The sequence below is a fragment of the Bubalus bubalis genome, chromosome 3 (assembly GCF_019923935.1).
Source record: "Bubalus bubalis isolate 160015118507 breed Murrah chromosome 3, NDDB_SH_1, whole genome shotgun sequence".
NCBI lineage: Eukaryota > Metazoa > Chordata > Mammalia > Artiodactyla > Bovidae > Bubalus > Bubalus bubalis.
In genome coordinates, this window is record NC_059159.1 from 111,193,302 (window position 1) to 111,214,128 (window position 20,827).

General features: G+C 35.9%; 1 protein-coding gene and 1 long non-coding RNA gene across 2 annotated transcripts in view; one reads left to right on the forward strand and one right to left on the reverse strand.

Annotated features, from left to right (window-relative positions):
- ALDH1A1 (aldehyde dehydrogenase 1 family member A1) overlaps positions 1-15,614 on the reverse strand; it is a 53,460-nt gene extending 37,846 nt beyond the window's left edge. The window contains exons 1-2 of the mRNA XM_006067683.3: positions 15,460-15,614; positions 1,131-1,235 (exon numbers count right to left, since the gene is read on the reverse strand). Of these exons, the coding sequence (XP_006067745.1) occupies positions 1,131-1,235; positions 15,460-15,525 (171 nt within the window). The 5' untranslated portion in view covers positions 15,526-15,614. The remainder of the gene's footprint in view (positions 1-1,130; positions 1,236-15,459) is intronic.
- Positions 15,615-17,717: 2,103 nt separating this feature from the next.
- Positions 17,718-20,827, forward strand: part of LOC112583900 — a 37,053-nt gene continuing 33,943 nt past the window's right edge. Inside the window, exons 1-2 of the long non-coding RNA XR_003108186.2 lie at positions 17,718-18,097; positions 18,476-18,546. This is a non-coding gene — a long non-coding RNA (uncharacterized LOC112583900). The remainder of the gene's footprint in view (positions 18,098-18,475; positions 18,547-20,827) is intronic.

Genomic DNA, 20,827 nt, shown 5'->3' on the forward strand with positions numbered 1-20,827 from the left:
AATAGGTTTGCAAGGTGTAATATCTTGAGATTAGTTGATTGGGAAGAAGATAAGGAAAGAATGGTGACAGTACGAGAAGACATGACTGCTGCCATGAACTGACAGTGTCGAGAGTAGTATTATCCTTGAGTTTTGCTGAGTTTTCATCTTCCAATAAGTAGTCTTTTCATGTAGCAAAATAATTAACCTCTTTATATCTTACATGACAGAAATTAAAATCTTGATAAGAGCTAGACAACTAAAGACCAGAAAAATCTTTTCCAGTTAGACCATATTCTTTTTAAGATATGTGTTCAGATAAAAATTCTGAAGGCTTTTAATCTCTTCACTCCCTTACCTATTTAATATCACCCTCTCTTACTTTAATAATATTAACAAAGAGAGTAGCCCTGCCAGTCACAGGTTCTGGAATCAGAAGAACAATTCAAATCAGCATTTGAATGCTGATTTCATTATATATTAGCAATATCATCTTGAGTAAATTACCCTTTTATTTCTGCTATTCTATCATCAACTGTAAAAGTGGCTAGCAGTAATACATAGGGTTGCATTGTGTACTAAATTTTTTTTAATTAGTAGTAAAAATTATCACCATAAAAGTTAGCTTGTGTTGTTATATTATTAGCTAAAAAGAAACAACACAATTTGTGATTCAACTTAAATCCTTTAAAATTCAGTTTTTTAGGTACTGATTAATGCTAATTCAATGATTGTTAATGCAATGACTTGGCAATGTATTGTTACTAAAGTCCTGTATTAAATTTTTTTTTTTTTTAGTTTCCTTTTTTCACTTAAGAAAAATGTTTTATATAAATAAAGGATTTCTCCACTTTTTAAACCTATGACCACTCACTTCATACGTAGTCTGTTCATACAGTAAATATAGATACTATTTAAATTGAAAAACAAGCAAGGAAAATAATATGAAAAGAAACTCCACACCCAGAAGAACAGGCTCATCATTATTAGGTGACTATTGAGTACCCTTTATGTACCAATATTTCCCCAGATGCCCTGGAAACCATATTTTCATGACATGACTATTTGAAGGTGGAATAGGGGTTAGGCACTCAGAATGGTGAGAAACAAAGAAACCTGGCATAAAATGCAAATAGTGTTACAAAACTCACCTTATCTCCTTCTTCCACCTCACAGAGTTTCTCCTCAGTTGCGGGATTAAAGACTGGAAATTTCTTACCACTCACTGAACTATGCCATTCATTGTTTATGAAGATCTGTTGACACAGAGAAGGTAAGTAAAAAGGCATTTAAATATCCAGCCAATTTCAGAAACTTTTTATAACCTTAAACTAAAGCACTAAATGAAGCCAATGTTACAACCTCACCTCCCTCAGCTACTTGCCTTCTCCAGGAATTTTTAGACTGTTTAAAACATTTTACACACAAACACACACATGCATGCATATATAACACACTAAAATAAAGTCATACTTTACAATTTCACCAAGATATGAGGTCATTTAAAGAACAAAAAATACAGACTGGAAAAAACAATTTAGAAAAAGATGCTGTTATCTGAAATAACCATGAGTTTGAGGCAAGAGTGGAGGCTTAATTGGGCTTGATCTTTATGAATCATTGTCTATTTTCCACTTCAGATTCTGAACATGCTCATCTTGGGCTACTGGTGATTTGGTATGGTAAGTGACTATTTTCTGATTCTTTTGTTTACTGTCTTAGAAGTAGCCTGAGGGAGGATTTTAAAAGAAGATTGCATAGGGAAAAAATCAGTGACATTTTTTCATCGACTTTTTAAAGAAATAAGGGTTTCATTCTTCTTTTTAAAAGATTGTCTAGTAAATTATTTGTCCTCAGATGAAATCAGGTATGAGACTTCTTAGTTCTATCTATGAGAAAGAGACCTGCATTAAAAGAAACAGGGGGTCCAGAAAATAACTGAATTTTGTTCTGTGTACACAAAGAGTAAGAATATTAAGAAGTGTTAGTACATCATTTAAAAAGTCTGAGTTTCAATTTTTGCAATGCTGAATTTGCATTTCTTTATGGAAACTATAATACCTTTGATATCTCATTCATCTTTTCACAGAATAAAAATATCTTACATAGCCAAATTAAGAAGTACTATTTTTGTGATGAATAGTTATATTTTGTTTCTGACAAAAGCTAGAATTTCTTCTTTCTCCTCTCATCCCATTATTTCTTGTTTATTCTCTTTCTTATTCATTATTGAAATACAAAAAAAATCATAAGTACAGTGTTGAATATTATGTATTGTGACTTCCTGTTAGATTATTTTTACAACATGAACTAGTTTATTTAATTTTAAAACACAGGTAATTGACCCATGAAATTTTAAATGAAAGGTGACATACACAGTGGATCTGTAATATATATCTTAACTCAGACACCTCCTCTTAACTTGATATTTAAAGATAAGTTATTAATTGTGCAACTCTGAGGGAGAATGTATTGAAACACTGCCCCTCAAGGTTTAAATTGGTTGTTATGCTAAATACAAATTACTGAACTATTAAAGATTCCCCAGTGACAACTCTCAAGATTATACATTGTTGATTTAATTATTTATATTGTGTATATTTGAAATAAAAGTACTCTTTTAAATTAACCTGTGAGTTTGCACTGACTTAGCTATTCTGTGCAGTGTCCAAATTTAGCTTAACATTCTGTCAAATTAATGATATATATTACTATATATCACAAAATGCTTACACATGATTAATTCTATAGTCTGTGATTTACAAGATTGTTACCCCCCAAAATTAAAAAATTATTACAAAAGCATTCCCTGTTCTCCTACATGTCTACTATAAAGCTTGTCACTTTTTTCAAAACTCATTTTTAAATGTCTGCCTTCCCTCTTAAGCTGTAAGTTAAGATAAGGTCAAGGACAGTGTGTGTCCGTTTCTCTGATTTATCCTCAGAACAAAAAAACCCCAGTCAAAGTGTTCAGCACAATCCCAGCCCTCAAGTGATCTTAACCTCAGTGAAGAACTCTTTACTAAATAACTTAAAATTGAATCAAAGAACCTAGAATCCAGTAGTTACATATGGGTAGGATCTATAATATTCTGCACATATTTTGACTTGGTTAAAAAACAAGAGGAAGGATATGTCTCCTTAGTTGCCTCTTCATGCCAATGTAACCTATGTATTTGGAGGAGTTCCAAAGAATTGTAGTGCTAGCCTGGAACTGACAGGAAAAAGATGTGGACATGAGTAAATTAAAGGGGAAGTGGTACAAAGCAGTTCAGATGAAGAGACTAGATGTCCAAAGACACAAATATGGAAGTTTGAGAAAGATAGAAGTATTGAGAAAATCCTTGTTTCTCTGATAGGGTAATATAATACAGATGAAGACCATAAAATTCCTAGTAGCCTCTAGGAAAAAAATATAAACTTCTTAGTTGAACTTAAAGAAAAATAAATTTAGATTACAACTACTGACTTGCTCAACATCTTTTGGAGTGAATCAGCATTGTAGGTATTATTATTTTTTTTAATTTACAATATTTTATTTAATGATAAAATTCATTTTTAAAAGATGGCTGAGGGAGAAATAAAAAACTGTTATACCATTATTGTAAACATAAGATTAAATATTCAATGAAATTTATCTTTAGATACTAAGAAAGGAAATTTATGATGAACAAGAAATACTATCAACTTACAGTCACAGCTTAATTGTGCATAGAAGCCTTGCTCTGATTGTTTACCCACTTTATACTCTAGATGAAGTTTAAATGATTTTAGCCTACTTGTGAAAATCAAATCTACTTTCAAAGGATAAACATTTATTATCTTTTGATAACAAAGATATTAAAAATAATTTGTTCTAAGTTCTAAAGGCAAATTTGAAGGAAAATTCTTCCTTTTTGGGCCTAACAACAAATCTTAATCTCATACAAATAGTTGAAACAAGTATAGATACCTAAAATTGACTGCTTTGAAAGAAATGAATACTAGGCTGAATGTGTAAATTTTGGTATGTTTGCTAAAGAGTCCTTCACTATATGTTGTCTTTTTTCCCCTGAAGTTATTGTAGGCTTTACAGTTCATATTCTTCAAGTTTACAGTGTTTTATTTCCTATGTTTTTAGTCCTATTTTTCCCCCAAGAGATCACTGGGAAGCACCTTAATCAAACTGTCCCAAGTTCAGCTCGTTGTCATTTCTAGCTTTACACTGCTCTCACTTCAAACTAAGGTTCTAAAACTTGTTCTTGCATTCTCTCTCTCTCTCTCACACACACACCCCTTCCCTCTTCTGTTAAAGACACACAGAACCCCTACTCATCCTTTTTTATCACTATGTTCTATGCTATCCGGAGAAGGGAAAGTCTACCCACTCCAGTATTCTGGCCTGGAGAATTCCGTGGACTGTATAGTCTGTGGGCTCGCAAAGAGTTGGACACGACTGAGTGACTTTCACTCACTCACTCACTCTATACTACCTTAAAAAAAAAACAAACAAAAAACCTTTCCCTATTTTCCCTGCCCCCTATCTCTGCCTAATTGATTTTTCATCTTATTATAATCTTCCTAAGAAAAACCAGTTCAAATTGTGTCACCTTCTCAGAACATGTGAGTTGTTCTCCCTTCTCAAACTCCTCAGCATGGTGTTCGAGGTGTCTCACCACTTGGCCCCAAGATCATTTTCCAACCTTTTTCCCACTCTTTCCCCTTTGTTTCAGCCTCATTCTACACTGTTTATCAGACTGGAGTTTCATTATTTTCTTCTCCTCATACTTCAAGTTCTTTTAAAATGTCATTTCCTCCTGAGGATTTCACTAGTTGGTCCAGTTGGATTTAACCTCTTTTTTTCCTGTTTCCTAACATAGCATTTTAATATCCTACTAATAAATTACTTATTATGTTTTGTTTTGAATTAAAGCTAGCTATCTACACATCAGCTCATCAGCTAACAAACAGAAACTAAAGACATCATGTTATTTGTCCTAGATTCTTTAGCCAGCCTTGCAAATTTCTAATTCTGCATTTTCTCTGCTCTAAAGATAGTATGACCTCCTCCAATTTTATATCTCTAAACTAAGAGAGCACAAAGTCTCCCCGTCAGAAATATGCCCAGAGTTCCACCCTTCCACAGTGCAATTTCACCAAAACTCTAATAAAAAGAAGGTACAGAATGTATTGTATTTTGTTAGGCCCGTGGTGAAGCTTTTCATCTCCCGCCTAAATCCTCTTACACTGATAATTTGTGGTTTCAACTCTTCAATAATATGCTCTCAATATATTACAACTTACTTTTTTTTAATTTATTTTAATTGGAGGCTAATTACTTTACAATATTGTAGTGGTTTTTGCCATACATTGACATGAATCAGCCATGGGTGTACATGTGTTCCCCATCCTGAACCCTCCTCTCATCTCCCTCCCCATCCCATCCCTCAGGGTCATCCCAGTGTATTACAAATTATTTTAATCCCTTCATACATTCTCTTTGGTGAAAGAACCATTATAATATGTATGTACCATCTATTTTCATTATCAGATTCTTGTATTTAAACTGTACATAAAACTCCCTTTTCAGATTAAAGTCAGTGAATATTTTGTAAGTGAACATTAAAGTAAGAACAGAAGTTTATCTATCCTCCTCCAGGCTACTAAAGAGATCAGTGGCAGATGATCTCAAATTACCAGCAATTACTCTGCATTATTCAGTTTCCATCTTTAATATAGGGGAATACAGTGAACTTAATTTTTGTTCGAATTTGTGCTTATACTCATATGACACAAAATCATCATTTTTGTTTTATCAGAAAAGCATTAGTCAAATGAGTAGACGCCTGAGAAATACTCTGTTGGTAATAGGGAAACATGGAAGATTAGTGAGCTATGGCCCTGCTTCCAAGTGGCTATGATCTAAAAGGAGAGTATATTTATATCATGATCAGTCAGTAAAGAATTGAAGATTGTAGAGAACAATGACCAAAGCAGTGCTTTAATTAGTAAGTTGCACAGAGAAACTCATAGAAGAAAGGAGCATGGCCTGGAAGAATCCAACCTTGAAAATTTGGACTGAATTGGTAGAAAGAAGGAAAACAAGGAGCAGAGAGAGGGAACCCTCTTGGGATATTTGGACAGTCAAGAAATCAGCCCCAAGCAGAGAATTCCAGTGGAAACAAGTCTTAGATAAATTCCAACAGTGAAAATGAAACTAGTTAGTGATGGATTTTGACACCCAAGTTACTCTATCCTGGATGTTATAAGACAGTGACAGGATCATATGGATGTTTTAGAAATACTGATTTTAATGTACCAAAAATGGATTTGAGATAGAGCAAACAGAGTCAGGCTTCTCTGGTGGCTCAATAGTAAAGAATCTGCCTGCCAGTGCAGGAGACACAGGTTCAAACCCTGGTCTGGGAAGATCCCTTGGAGAAGGAAATGACAACCCACTCTAGTATTCTTATCTGGGAAATCACATGGACAGACAGGCCTCACGGACTATGGTCCATAGGGTCACAAAAGTTTCTGACAAGATAGACTTAGTGACTAAACAACAACAACAACAAACAGAGTCCAAGGGATTAGCCTAGACACCATTTAAACATTCCAGGCATGAGGTCTTAGGGCTTTAGAGAAGAGTGATGTATCAACATAGTCTGTAAATTATCAATGATATACATTCTCCCCCAAACAGCAAGCCTTTGAGTATGAAAACAAAATTCGGCACAGAGAATGAGATGAAAGAATCTGGCATTGTACCATCCTTTTCTTCCCCTTAGCTGTGGAGAATTTATTGGTAGGGACTATCTTGATCATCTTGTTCTCTGTTTAAATTTTATTCAGTTTATATATGTCTTACAGCCAACTGTGTAGCTGAATGTTTTTGAATAATCATCCTTCCTATAGTTATATAAAATGGTTATATGGAGATGTATAGGTTAATAGATGTTTACCAAAATGATTATGAAACCATTTTAGGTCTGTTGAAATGATCTATCCTGATTACAACTTCATTTTCCATTTGCTATTTGCCTTTAGCAAGTTTGGAGGGAAAGGGATCATGCTATAAAAGTAAAAAACAATTATTGGATCCTATTTAACCACTATATTAACTATATTCTAATTATGAAGTTTGGACTCAGGATACTTTTGAATAATATATATGTGCAGTAGACTCCAAGTTCACAATACTGATGGGAAATTATAGATGCCAGGCATACTCTTAAACTTCAAGTGCTTCTTACTTGGGGAAACAATCAATGGAAATGTTGAGGCAACTTAATAATTGATTTTTACTCTTTAAATTTTAGATATGTCAGATTGTAAGAGATACATTATATAAACTTTGATTTTAAAAAAGAAAATGGCTGTTTCCTGAATGTAGTTTAGTGTCCAAGAATAAGTCATAATTTTGAATGAAAGAAAGCCTTTTCTGAGGAAAAGTTCGTATATCTTAGTGTGTTTGGTATAAAGCTACAATTCTAAATAAATAGGCACTTTCCTCAAAATATGACTGGTTTAGATGAAGTTAGATTTGTCTAATAGGCAAATAAAACCTATTAGCCTTATCTGCTGAGATTTTGAAACCCGTTGGCTTAAAAGAGAAGCACTGACTCCCTCCAAAAGTCTCTTGGGGTGCCCCAAATTCATCTGATCTATGCAGGACTGCAACCGGGCCAGCAGCTCTGGATGCCGTGAGAGAAGCCAGCGCTGTCTTGGTGGCAGAGAGATTTTAACAGATCACATTTTCAATGCACAAAGAATCTCTTTTAAGTCATGCCAAGAGTGAGGAAGGTTGAAAGGATTCTCCATTTTATGTCACCTGTGTGAAATTCCAAACCTGACATCCTGAGTCTCGGCCATGTGGAATAATGGGTACAGTTGAAAATGTATAGGAAGTGATGCATGTTGTAAATGTGTTAACTTTTCCCCCACATTAGGAAACTAAAATGTACCAAAGACCCGGAGGGTGTGAAGTGGGGCAGGGAGAAAGAACCAAGATGGGAGCTAATGAGAGATAGAGACTAAGCAAAAGTCAGGTGGGGGTGTTAAACATTTTAAAGTATCAAAGCTAGATCTTCTGGCAATTATTTTTAACCCAAACCCTGAGGCAGCAAAGCAAAATGTTGAGACTCAAAGTTAAAAAAAAAAAAAAATCCAAAAGGAAATTAAGAAGGAAATAACAGATGGGAGGAAAATGCTTAACTGCAGTCAAAAGAATGAAAACAAAATGAGAGGGTGGCCAAAACAAAAGTAGGAGAAATAAAGTTTTTCCTTTTCATTTCTATTTTATATTACAGTCTGAGTTCAGTAACATGAGTGTATACTCTTTTCTTACTTGTCTTTGGAAGAGCCTTTTCATCCTTTTCAACTCAATCAGGGAAAAAGAAAAGATGCTGAAGCTTTATTGTTTTGAGCCACGTCATCATTTTGTCCCACAGCTGACAAAAATACTCATCAATAATTTCCATACATTATGTATACCCTATATCAGAGGTAAGCTGCAGAAGCACTAGAAAGTTCTGTAAATATTTAATACTTAACAATACTAAGACCCAAAATATAATTGCTTGCATATATACCTTCCTTCTAAAGAAAGTGCCAAATGTAGAGCATAATTCAGCTGTTTGATATTTACATTTCTTTGACTTCTGAAAAAGTATTCGGAGAGCAGTGGAAATGGTCAGTTAATGGACTCAGGGTGAGGGAGAGAGTTGTTCAGACAAAATTTTAAGAAGTGTGATGTTTATGCAAATGCTCAGTCAAGAAATTCACATTAATAATTCCAACATTACAATAAAGGCATCAGGTATAGATATTATAATATCAGAAAGTCAAATATTAGCAACATTTTACACACCTTGCAAGCAATGCTGGTATTTGTGGGAACTTTTGACAGACAGACTCACACACACTTACACACTCATGCACATATATACTCAAAATGTATCACTATGATGAAATACAGTTTACACAAAAATTTACTTTTCTGATTTATTAGCAGTGGCTCTTAATTAAATGTTTAATAATGAAGTAATTATTGCTCATATTTTTCGGAACAGGGCTCAATATGGCCACTTCAATCTAATAAACGTATAACGCATTTGGCCACAATTATAATAGCATCATGAATACCCAAACCACCACCACTCTATGCTAGATAATTGCCACTTTAAGAGAAGTGCATGGCCATTTTATCAATGCTAGTATTCCCAGGAGGGTTCTTTTATGCTGCTCTGTGTTATATCATCCCATAGATTACCCAGGCCATTTTAGAGATACTAATCTGACTTTGGGTTGCTCTTCAAATGAGTTGTTTCTCATACTCGTCAAGAGTTTTTCTCACCCCACCCCCTTATTCTGGCCAGTAGTTAATGACAAATATGTGAAGTCCAGTTTAAGGAAACCCTGTGAACACTGGTTCTGAGAGCCCTTATGAAATGGGAATAACACCCTCTTTTAAGCAATGTGCTATTTACTTTAGGATTTTGCTGATAAGATTTTCTTAAAGCTAAGCAGGTGTCTGAGAACAAAACAGTTTGCAAAGACACAGTCTTCAGAGATGAGTTAAATATTACATTCTTAAAGAAGGTTTATATCTCAGGAAGAAAATCAAAGTTGGTTCCATCACTGGCTCGTGGCCATGATCTAGTTCTTGCAGGACTTGGCACTTTCTGAAGGAGAAAATAAATACTTCTGACCTGGCTGGGTGTGAGTGGACTTTCCTGTTTCTCCCAGAAAGTGTGACAGCCACTTTCTGGGAGAAACAGGACGTCAGGTCCTTAATTCAATGGTGACCACCGTGTAGGTAAAGTTATAAGGCTGACTCAACGCTTTTTGACAATTGCTGCTGGTTAGCAGACCATGCTTTAAGTAGCATCAACAAATCCTAGAAGTCTGTTAGAAATCCAGAATACCAGATCTCTCCTCAGACCTATAGCATTGGAATTTGCGTTTCAACATGGTCTGTAAGTGTCACTTACATAATTAAATTTGAGATTATACTGCTCTGGAGTATCTTCTTTCTACCAGTCCACCTGTTTAGGGATCTGATGTCCAAATCATCTCTCTTCTCTTATCATCCAAATTTCCCTTCTCTCAGTCAGAGTAAGGAATGAATGATACAAATTAAGTAACAGGTGCAAAAACACTTGTTAGAGACAATCTAATGAGATTCAAATATTAAATACTGCTATTTTCAGTGTTGAGGGAAAAAAATGAACTCTCGTGGAAAAGAATCAGATATGAAATGAGAAGATTCAACTCATTCTGTCTTTGCCTCTTAAAAGCTGTGTGACCTTGAACAAGTCACTTAAGCTATCTAAGCTCAGGTTCCGCAGCTTTAAAATGAGACATCTTCCCTATCTCCTTCCTGGCAGTTAATTATGAACTTCAAATGAGACCAACAGATGAATGTAGTTTTGAACCGTGACAAGCAGTTCAAGTATTTGATTTGCTTACATTGGCAACTGAAAGTTTTTAGAATTCTAGGAATCATCTTGGGAAGGAGAGGGTTAAAAAGAGCCTGGACCAAGGAGCTAATAAGTAAGTGCCAGGCACTTTCCACAAATTACCCTAATTCTCACAGCCACTTTCCAAGGTAGTCATTATTATTCCTAATTTACAGACAAAGGAACTGAAACTCAAGGAGCTTAGAAGCTTGGCCAAGGTCATATCATTAAATAAGTAGAAGAGCTGGAAATCGAAGCCGGACTTATCTTGTTAAGCTACCTCACCTTGCAGCCAACCCCCTATGTATTCAACTGCTTCCCAGCCAAGAGCAAACAAAATATTGCATCAGTCAGAGGGGAGCTAAACGATCTCCCAAATGAAAGCAGTGCCTCAGCACAGTCATCTTTGTCTTGAACCTGAGTCCTGTCCTGTTTTAAGCACCCCTCAGTGGTTTGCTCCAATGAAACCCATCAGGCAGTCTGGCAGCACCCTCATCTCCAGCCTTATCTATGCTCTCTCTTCCTCACTTCATTCCAACCATGGTCGCCTTTGGATAGTTCCTTGAATATACCACGCCCTTGTCCACAGATGCCCCTGCTGGTGTTCTTACTCTGGGTCTTTTTTTCCTCAATTTCATGGCCACCTTATGTCTGCCTCCCTCAGACTTCCCTTAACTGTCCCCTTCCTAAAGAGGCTTTCCCTGACACCTCATCCAAAGAAAGCTCTTCTCCTCATATTGTCTCAGCTTTCAGTTTTCTTCTTTTTAGTTTTCTTCCTACCCCCTCCAGGAATACAAGCTCCACGAGGCAAGAATCATTCTTGCTTTCTGATATTATAAGGACTATCATAAGAACAATTCGATGATTTGGTAAATAAAGGGATATAAAATGAGAGAGAGAGGAAGGGAAAAAAGGAGAAACGAGTGAAAAGAATGGGGTATTTGGAAATGCATGTGGCCTGAATTTGTTTGTTTTAAGAATTTAAAGGGAGATAATGATGAAACACACACACACACACACACTTTAAATTGTGCCTAGCACATAGTATTCAATGATTCATAAACGTTCTTTATCAAAAACATATCTTTAACCTACATGGGTTAAGTGATAATACCAGAAAGCTGGGGAAATATAGCCTTCTCCAAAATTTATTATTTTATTATAAAAATAAATTTATAATTTTATTATTCCCTAGGAGTTGAAGAAATGCAGTTCTCACAGGAATTGCACACCTGTGTCATAGTCTTCTGCATCACAGCCTCTCCCAGCTCAAACCCCACCTTTTCAATCAAATTGGAAAGTCTGTTTGTTTCCAACCTTTCTTATTGTTCTCCACTTTTTCTAAATTGGTGGCAAACTTTCTCCTGTTGGCCTGGAAACAGCTGAGCAACAGCTGGAAAGGCTCATAGGCATGTCCCCTCCAGTAATCAGGAATGGACAAATGAAAGTCAGAATAAAGATAGACTAGGATGCCAGCAACTCCATGTCCCAAAGTAGTGATACTGGTCTTAGACGAGTCACTTGGGGTGAGGGCTGAAGCTGCCAGCATTCCAAGTCTAGCTTTGTCATTTACTAGCTGTGTAACTTAAGGAAAGTTACTTAGCCACTCTATTCTTCAGTCTCCTCAAATACAAAGCAGGAATAGTAACATCCTCATAGGGTTATTATAAAGAGTAAATAAAACCATCATAAATAACTAAAACAGTCATTGGCACAGAGTAAACACAATGAAACTTAAGTATATTTCCTGTCTGTGTGAGTGTCTGTGTGGGTATGTGAAATGTCATTAGCCAATGAAGATCTTTTCTAGCATGAAAAAGTCATTCATTATTGAATGAGTTACATTTAAGAGTCAAACTAAATATTTGGGGGTTTGATCCCTGTCTGAGAAAGCTTTCTTCTTGAATTTTCTATTTGTCTTTAAGGTAGAAAATAGTGTTGTAAAGGGAGAATGGAAAACAAAGATACCAAATCCTGTAAGAGAAAGTTCTTGATCCCTGAAATCCAGGATAAACCCTTGGAACTTAGCTCCAATGAAATCCTTGTCAGGTGGGGCATGACTGTGCAAGAAAGAGTGACAGAAAAGCTAGGGGATGACAATGAAGTGAGAAGAACCCTTGTGGGAAACAGATCTAGGAAAGGCTGAGTAAAAGAAGGTCCTGGAAAATTGGATAGAATTCAGAAAAATAAATCGGACTAAGATGGCTAATGTTAATCGATCACTTCCCATGTGTCAGGTACTATTTCAAGGACTTCATATGCATTAAATGCATGTAATGCTTACTTCAACCTTAAGAATTCCCGTTTCACATGTAAGGAAACCAAGGCAGAGAGAGGTAATGTAGTTTTTCCAAAGATCACACAATTTCCGAAGAAGCTCATCCTTTTAGCTGGCAGAGAAAGAGAGTTTGTTTAGAATTGGAAATGGGGTGGGGGGGGGCGCGGATATGAGGATAGAGACAGACTCTGAGTTTGAGTGCACTTATACTGATGTTACTGAGATTTTAAATTCCAAAAACTTTGGTATCATTTTATAAAGTATTTCTTAAACTGGGATCTCTGTTTTATGCACCTTAAAAAACAAAGTAGACTGTAAAGTCATGAAAGTTAGGCATCAATGAGATCTTTTGTTTGGACTAGAAGCAGTCTCAAGCTTGAGATCATGTATAGATCTTCTACTGTCGTTGCAATAGTTTTTCGTTACTCAGTCTTGCTTGTCTCTTTCCTCCACCTTGCTCCAACAACCAACATGTTCTAATGATAATAAACATGAACACTAAAATAGTGCAAGAAAAATAACGTAGTTTAGGGGCTTGCTATAGAAGGTAATTTCTCAGACACTATAAAATCCCTTACTTTGTTTGCAACCAGGAAAGTTAGCTAATAACCATCTTTTTCCAACTCCTCTTGCAAGTGCAAATCCAATACAGTTCTTCGGTTAGGCACAATAAAAAGAAAATGCAAAGGCATTTGAAAAAGCTCACCCATTTAGATTTAATTACATACATAACTGGTGTCCTCCCAAGTGTGAACATGCTGTAACCAATAAATCAGACAATAAAATGCTATCTGAGCAGAACAGATTTATAGAGAAGATGTGTGAGCAATCGAAATTCACTGACTTGCTTGCATTGGGTATTTTTACCCAGAAAAGTTCTTATATGCAAGAGCAAATTCCTGCTCTTGGAATCTTGCCTCTTTTTGAGCACTTAGGTCAGTTAGTTTCCCTAGAGGGTGTTCTTGTGTAACGACTTTTAAATGAACAGGCTATATTAATCTTAAAATCATCTCTATATGTTAAAGAATCACTAAATCTGTGTTTGTATCTATATTTTGAGGACTATCTCATTTGTCCACTACTGTTTCTCACATGTTTAATTAATAACTACTTAATGAAGCTTAGTTCAGTAGAAAGAATATTTCATGTTAGAGTTCGCTGGAAATTCACAGACAAGGAAGACTTCAAACTTTTGCAAACCAAATTTTTAAAAGATGTGACATTCAGACTACCAGAACATGTGACATTCAGACTATCAAAATATCTTCCCAGTATCATGGGGAAAAACAAAACAAAACTGTTATAATAGTAAGGGGATAGATAACTCAATCATTGCCAGTGGTTTTGATCTTTATAAAACGAATGCATTTTTAAATGTATTTACTTTGGATTGAAATATCTTGCAAGTGACAAACAATAAGAAAGTTGGGAAAACTGGAGTCTTGTTATCTGTTAGGCGTGCTTTTGCCAAGTGCAAAATCTTTGGAGGGTATAGTCTCATCGCATTTTTCATGTTCCCATTTGGAATAAAATCAAACGGACAAAAAAATATTTTCCCTTTTAATAAAACCTTGTAAAAATAATACTTTAATACACTTTATAACTGTTGGTCAACCATGTTAAAGGCACAATCTGAACTCTGCAGACACTTTTCTATGGAAAAGAGCCAGTCAGCTGAACAACTTCCTCATTTGTTGTGCTTATGAAAATGAAAATTTAACAGACTAGAATTTCAAAACCATCCATGGTTACAAGTAAGGAAACAATAATAGCAGGACTTTATCATTAACTTACAGTGCTCTTGTAATTTCCTTGGTTAAGTCAGACAGCAAAGTGGCTCTCCCTGAGTGGGAATAGTTCCTTTCTTACTTTCCTTTCTGCATCACACCATAAAGCTCACTTCTTAAATGATCTTGGTTAGATTGGTTTTGTTATTTGTTTCTCTGAAAGTTCTAGGCTCTGACTAGAAAGCAGGAATGTAACAGTGTGAAACAGGCGAAGTTCAGAGATACTCTTGATTGACTCAAATAGGATCCATTTCCTCCTTCTCCCTAACTGTGGATTTTTAAGTCTGGGTCTGGCTCCTGCTCTTTTTTCTCTAAATATTTATTAGCTAACAATTACATGCCGGCTCCAATGGCAACAAATTTGGCTGAAGAAATAAATAGGAAGGCTTTCTTTTCCCAAATAGGCTAAATAATGCAAGGACCATGTAGTTTTTTGTAACTGGCGTTTTCCTTCATCCAATTATCAGATTCAGGTCTTTCAATTTCAACACTCATTTGACATATATAAAAATCATGTTATTTCAGTATGCTCTGTTTTACTTCACTATACTCTGTTTCTCTCTCTCTCTTTTTTTTTTTCCTTAAAAAAAAAACAATTTCCCATTTGTTTGCCTGTTTCCAGTAAGTTTCTCTAGTAAGTATTTGCCTCTCTTATACATGCTGGGTACTCTGCCTAAAGTTAATAGAACTGCTTAGTAAAGTCCACTGAATCCTGGCACAAGAACCTATTACAGTGAAGAGCATTCCTTTTACTTAGAAATATTTTAAGAAATAAATTTCTGAAAAGTTGCCTGATACGATTTAGAATTCATTATGTGATCAAGACACTAAACCCAGACCTGCATTTTGCAAGCCTTTTATTTTTATATTTGCAAAGGGCTCTCTACACCAGTTTACTTAAATTGACCTTTTGTGCTTTAAATAAATGTAGTTTTTATAAAGCTGAGGCAAAGCAGCAAGCAGAAGTTGTACTAACCTTAGTATATTTAAACTGCAAATTGGTGAGTGGGGCAGGTACGTCTGGCATGGCTGAGGACGACATTGCTGGTTCTGCTCCTGGAACACAGGTGACAGGCTCAGCGATTTGGTTCTGATAGAGCACTTGGCTTTATTTGTTCCTTTTTATCTGCTTGGGCTAAGGTTTATTTGCATACTGGGATATGATTGGATGAACAAACTCCGAGCAAAAAGAAAACGACACTACTTATTTGTAACACCTAGAGCAGGAAGCCCTTGACTTTAAACTTAAATCCTTAAGAAACCAGTGCTCCAGTATTGAAGCTGCGTCCGGAGTCAGGGCACTATTTGCAGACGAATTAATTTACAAAGCCGAAACCTGTGATAAGTGTAGGAAGCACAGCTGCTCTGGCCACTAAGGCCAGTTATTATTTTTTTGGCTTTTCGTGCTTTTTATGTTACTGTGAAACTTTCTGTGTTCTGACAGACTTGGAATCAGAGAATTCGAGGATTAAAAGGAATCTCAAAGGGCACTTGTTCTTTGCAGAGGCGAGTGAGGCAAGGACCCTGGCCAGGTGTCTTTAGGACAGTGCTATCGGCTAATCTGTCCATGTCCCAGAAAAGCAGGGTGCTTTTCTTTAGGTCCCCTCTAGAGACCCTACCCCAAGGCCACTTGAAAAGAATCATACCCATCAAATGTATTTCAGTGCTTGGTAAGCAGACCTACTAGGATTTCAGGAGCTCTAAATTATCTTTATTTAAATTATCTTTATCTTTATTTAAATGGTCTTTATCTAAATTATCTTTTATATGTGGGAACAGAAATGTCAGCAGGATTTTTTAGGGAACTCAGACTGTGTTGTCACACACTCACCACAATAGCAAATGGCAATATCGTCTGCTAAAACTTGCTTAAAATGAAAGTAACCTCTGGTTTTGGAAGTTGGCTGGTATTTATCAATCACTGACGCAGGCAATTGTACCAAGAGTGAATTTAAACAGGACTCTTGAGTAATATAGGTTCTTAAAATGAGATTAATGTTTCAAGTTGGGAACGTTCAAAAAGGACAAATTTTAACTGTACTACTCCCATTTTTAAGTATAAAAGTTTATTTTATCAAAAGTCTAGCAAAAGTTACAGTCAGAACAAGATGGAAAACCTTGGGTGCTTTTAACCAATTACTAAGAATTAAGAGTAATAATTATTTCTTCCAGTGAAAAGTGCCAGCTTTTCCAAATATGGGATTTAAGTAGGGAAGCTAAGTTTTGTTGCATAGTTACTCCAAATCAGGGGCAGGAACCGTAGTTTCTCTTTCCGCCCTCACTGGGTTCCCCACTTTACAGACATAAAATAGCTTGTTTATGAACACCAATCTTATAAGTACAAAAGCAAAATTTCATATCAGGCCAGTGTGACACCAAAACCTTGGTTCTTATTCTAATTTATTCTCCTTGTCCTCCTCTCCATAAGAGCGTTCCCAGATGGGCTCGAGAGGCGGCTGTTTTGTTCTCTGAGTCGTCACCCTCGCAGGCCCTCAAGCGTAGCCTTTTATTTGTCTAAGATGGGGGTCAGCAAACTTTTTTTCTGTAAAGAGAGAAAGATTATTTTCTGTTTTCTAGGCCACATAGTTTCTGTTTTGATTTACTCAACTCTACAGTCAACCAATACCATAATACACTTTGCAATACAATTTTATTTACAAAAACAGATTCAGCTCATAGGCCAGGCCCCTAGATGCTAAGACAACCATCCCTGAGGTCCTTGCCTCCCCTGTGCCTCTGCTTGAAGACCAGATAGAAACTTCTGTGCTGTTTCATTGTTTTTTTTTCTCTCTTTCCCTATCCCCCTCACTCACAATTTCATTCTTTTTGGAAAATCTAATTGTTTTCTCTCTTAAAAATGTGTTTTGAATTAAATGCACAATTACACAACAGCTGTTATATAACTCAGAGTGGTGCTCTGGCCAGGCCCAGACAGCTGTGTTTTGCTACTTTCTTCTGCTCTCAGCTTTGCAGTTGTTTGTGGAGTCAAACACTTGTCCAGGCAGTCAAAGCTCAATGCTTCACAGCACACTTGCTGTGTCATCTCACTATTTATATGCTCATTCTTAATCATATTTTATTGAATAATTACATAAGAATAGGTCCCTTTATGCCAGATATTACAGAATGTAGGTAAAAGGAACAGCTATAAAACAGGTTACCACACCTGCCTGTTAAATTTTTACAAATATTTACCGAGTATCTTCTATGAGGAAAGCATTGTGATTAGAGGATCAGGAACTCTCCCACCTTAATCTTACTTGAAGGGCAGATCTTTCTTATCCAGAAACCACAGAGCCTGAGATCTCTGCTTCTGAAATAAGTATTTTTATCATCCATCTCCTAGAATTTGTCTTGTAGAATAGTATGTTCTTAGGAGTGTTTGCATGGGTGAAAGGCTGAGGAGATCACTTCCTTCCTTTACAAAGGGAAAATGGCTTTGGTGAAAACTCAGGGACAAGGAAGCCCCACTTCAAGACTGGGTCAAAGCTTGTATATTTTTATGTACAATATATATTGTATATTTTAGCAGGCTTATGCCGCAGAGGATGGGCTGGAAATTAAACTTGGGAGTCATAGATGAAGTATGTTTAATCATCCTTTCCTTCTTAGGGGTAAGTTAAACTGCACACACACACCTGTGAAGGGGTGGGAAGAGGAGCATAATTTAATTTTCTTTTAAATCTGACTTCTTCTAGTCCTTGGTGAAAACTGTCATTATCCCAAGAACCATACAGACTAGGTCTCCAACCATGGCTGAAACTGCTATCTCATAGTATAAGGAATTTCTCTAAAACTCCTCTAAAACTCAAGCCTTAGCCACTGAAAAGCTATTGGGGCCTAAGCTTCTCCCACTCACATGAGTAACTGAAATAAAAAACATGCACATTTAACACACATAATGGTTATGTGTGGTGAAATAACCACACATTGGTTATAAATGGTGAAATAAAAAATCACTGATCTTCACATTTTCTGATTTCGAAATCCAGAATTGATCTGTTGGAGCTGAACTTGCTTTGCTTAGTGACATCTGCTGTCCCTGACTCTTCAGCATCACAGGGTGAGTCTGCTGGGTGGTTAACCCAGCGATGGATATGTCCCTTTGCTTTTGATCACTGCAGTTTCAACAGACACCACATGGGTTCACATGCCTGTTTGACTTTTAATAATTTGGAAAAAAATGGATCTTGTTATGTGATGAAAGAATCTGTGCTCGATTGGCAAGTTGGTATTAAAAGGGGAGGTGGAAGAAGCATTAGAGTGTGTGAACATATCTTTTTGTGGGCTAATTTCTGTTTGTCTGACATCCTTTGCCCAATAGCAATGTTTTATTTTTTATTTTTTAACCTTTGATTTCTCCTGCTCCTCACATATCCTATCAACTGTTTTCTCTTTGTCTTGTGTTACTAAAATGGCAGATGCCCCTCTTACCTGATACAACCAGGATACTAACTAATTAGAAGGGTAACTAAAAGAAACATTAGATTAAAGCCTCTATAAGACTGTTTTAGTTTAAATAGATTTTTGCTGAACTTCACAGGCCAAATCCATTTCTTAGAGCTGGGTCTGCGGCTCGAGCTTGAAATAACCTTGCATGAATAGTGTTCACATTGTTTTTGTTTCCTCAAAATGCAGAAAGAAGTTTAAAACCATTAAAGACATCTTTGAGGCAATCTGAATGCAGACTACTTTGAGAGTTTTATACATTTTCTCGTTTTTTTTACAATTGTCTTATGTATAGATTGTTAGTATGCCAGCGTGTTTCATAATTTGACAAGATTGAGTGTTTACATAACACTCAGTTTTGTTTTCATAGAAATCAATTGCCCTTTCCTCCTAATAAATCAGCAACTTAAATAACATTTAATTCAACCACGCTATTGAAATACTAGGTTCACATGAATGATAAGAATTTGGAGCAAAGAGATTTGACTACTGGTAAGCAGAGAAGATTGTTTCCAAAACTGAGTGTATGTAGACATGAGTCTACATACTTTTTTCTCTTTTAATTTATTTTTATTAAAAATTTTTTAGAGTCAAATATGCCATATATGTGTACATGCATACTAAGTCACTTCTGTCGTGTCTGACTCTTTGAGACCCTATGGACCATAGTCCACCAGGCTCCTCTGTCCAGGAGATTCTCCAGGCAAGAATACTGGAGTGGGTTGCCATGCCCTCCTCCAAGGGATCTTCCTGATCCAGGGATCAAACTCATGTCGTTTATATCTCCAGCATTGGCAGGTCGGTTCTTTACCACTTGTGCCACCTGGGAAGCCCATAACATGTATAGAAAACTGCAAAAATCATGACATTTTTGTAGTAACATCTCAACAAAAATCATGAAAGAAACAAAACAAAATAATCACCACTGGGGTCAAATAAAGAACAATATTAGAACCTCAGAGTCCACTTTGTACATCCTTTCTGTCACTATGTCTTTCTTCCTCACCCCAGATGACCAGTAACTTAACTTCTAATGCCACACGTTCTTTTCTCCCTGGTTTTGAATTTGTAAACAAATTATACAGTCAAAATATTCTTACAAAGGAAATTCAGAGGTGCAAGTTAATCTGGGAAGTGAGTTAAATCATGGTTTTAGGTAAAGAAAGTTTCTCAGGGAGTACTCTCCACTCAAATGTCGTCCAATAAATATAAATTATAAGTGCAAAATGCACAGCAACAAGTTAGCATTTTTAAGTCAAGGGTTTTTTTTTTTTTACTCCCAATCCTGGCACATGGAAGGATGCAGAGAAATGACCCTTTTCCTATAGAGTTTCTCAGAGCTTAATAATGCTTGGCAAACTGCACTAAATTATAAAAATATTCAACCCTTATTCTATGTCTAGAAATTTATTTTAAGGAAACAATCAAATATGTCTAAATTATGAATCAGTATCTTTAGAATAATATAAAATTTAAAATACTAAATGGTTTAGATAAATCCTGGGTTAGTGAAAAAAGTAAACAAATATTTGGGGAATTTTTGTGTTATGCTATAAATTATTTTTTTAAAAAACAGGTTAACAGGTTATAATCCGGTGTACTATCTGTAGGTATGCTGAGAAATTGTGCTTTACTTTTAGTATTTGGCTGAAATCTGCAATTTGCCTTTGACTTTTGCCTCAGTGTTTGGAAAGCTAAATAGCTGAATTTTGACTTCACTGTCATTTCTGCCATTCTGAATTTATGCATGATAAAAAGAATCATGTGATTTCTTTTTGTTATATTTTATATAATTTTCCCAGACAGAATAATGACTTCTAAAGATATCCCTGGAAGCTGTGAAAGTCACTTTTTATGGCAAGAGAAATGTAACAGTTGTAATTTAATTAAGGATC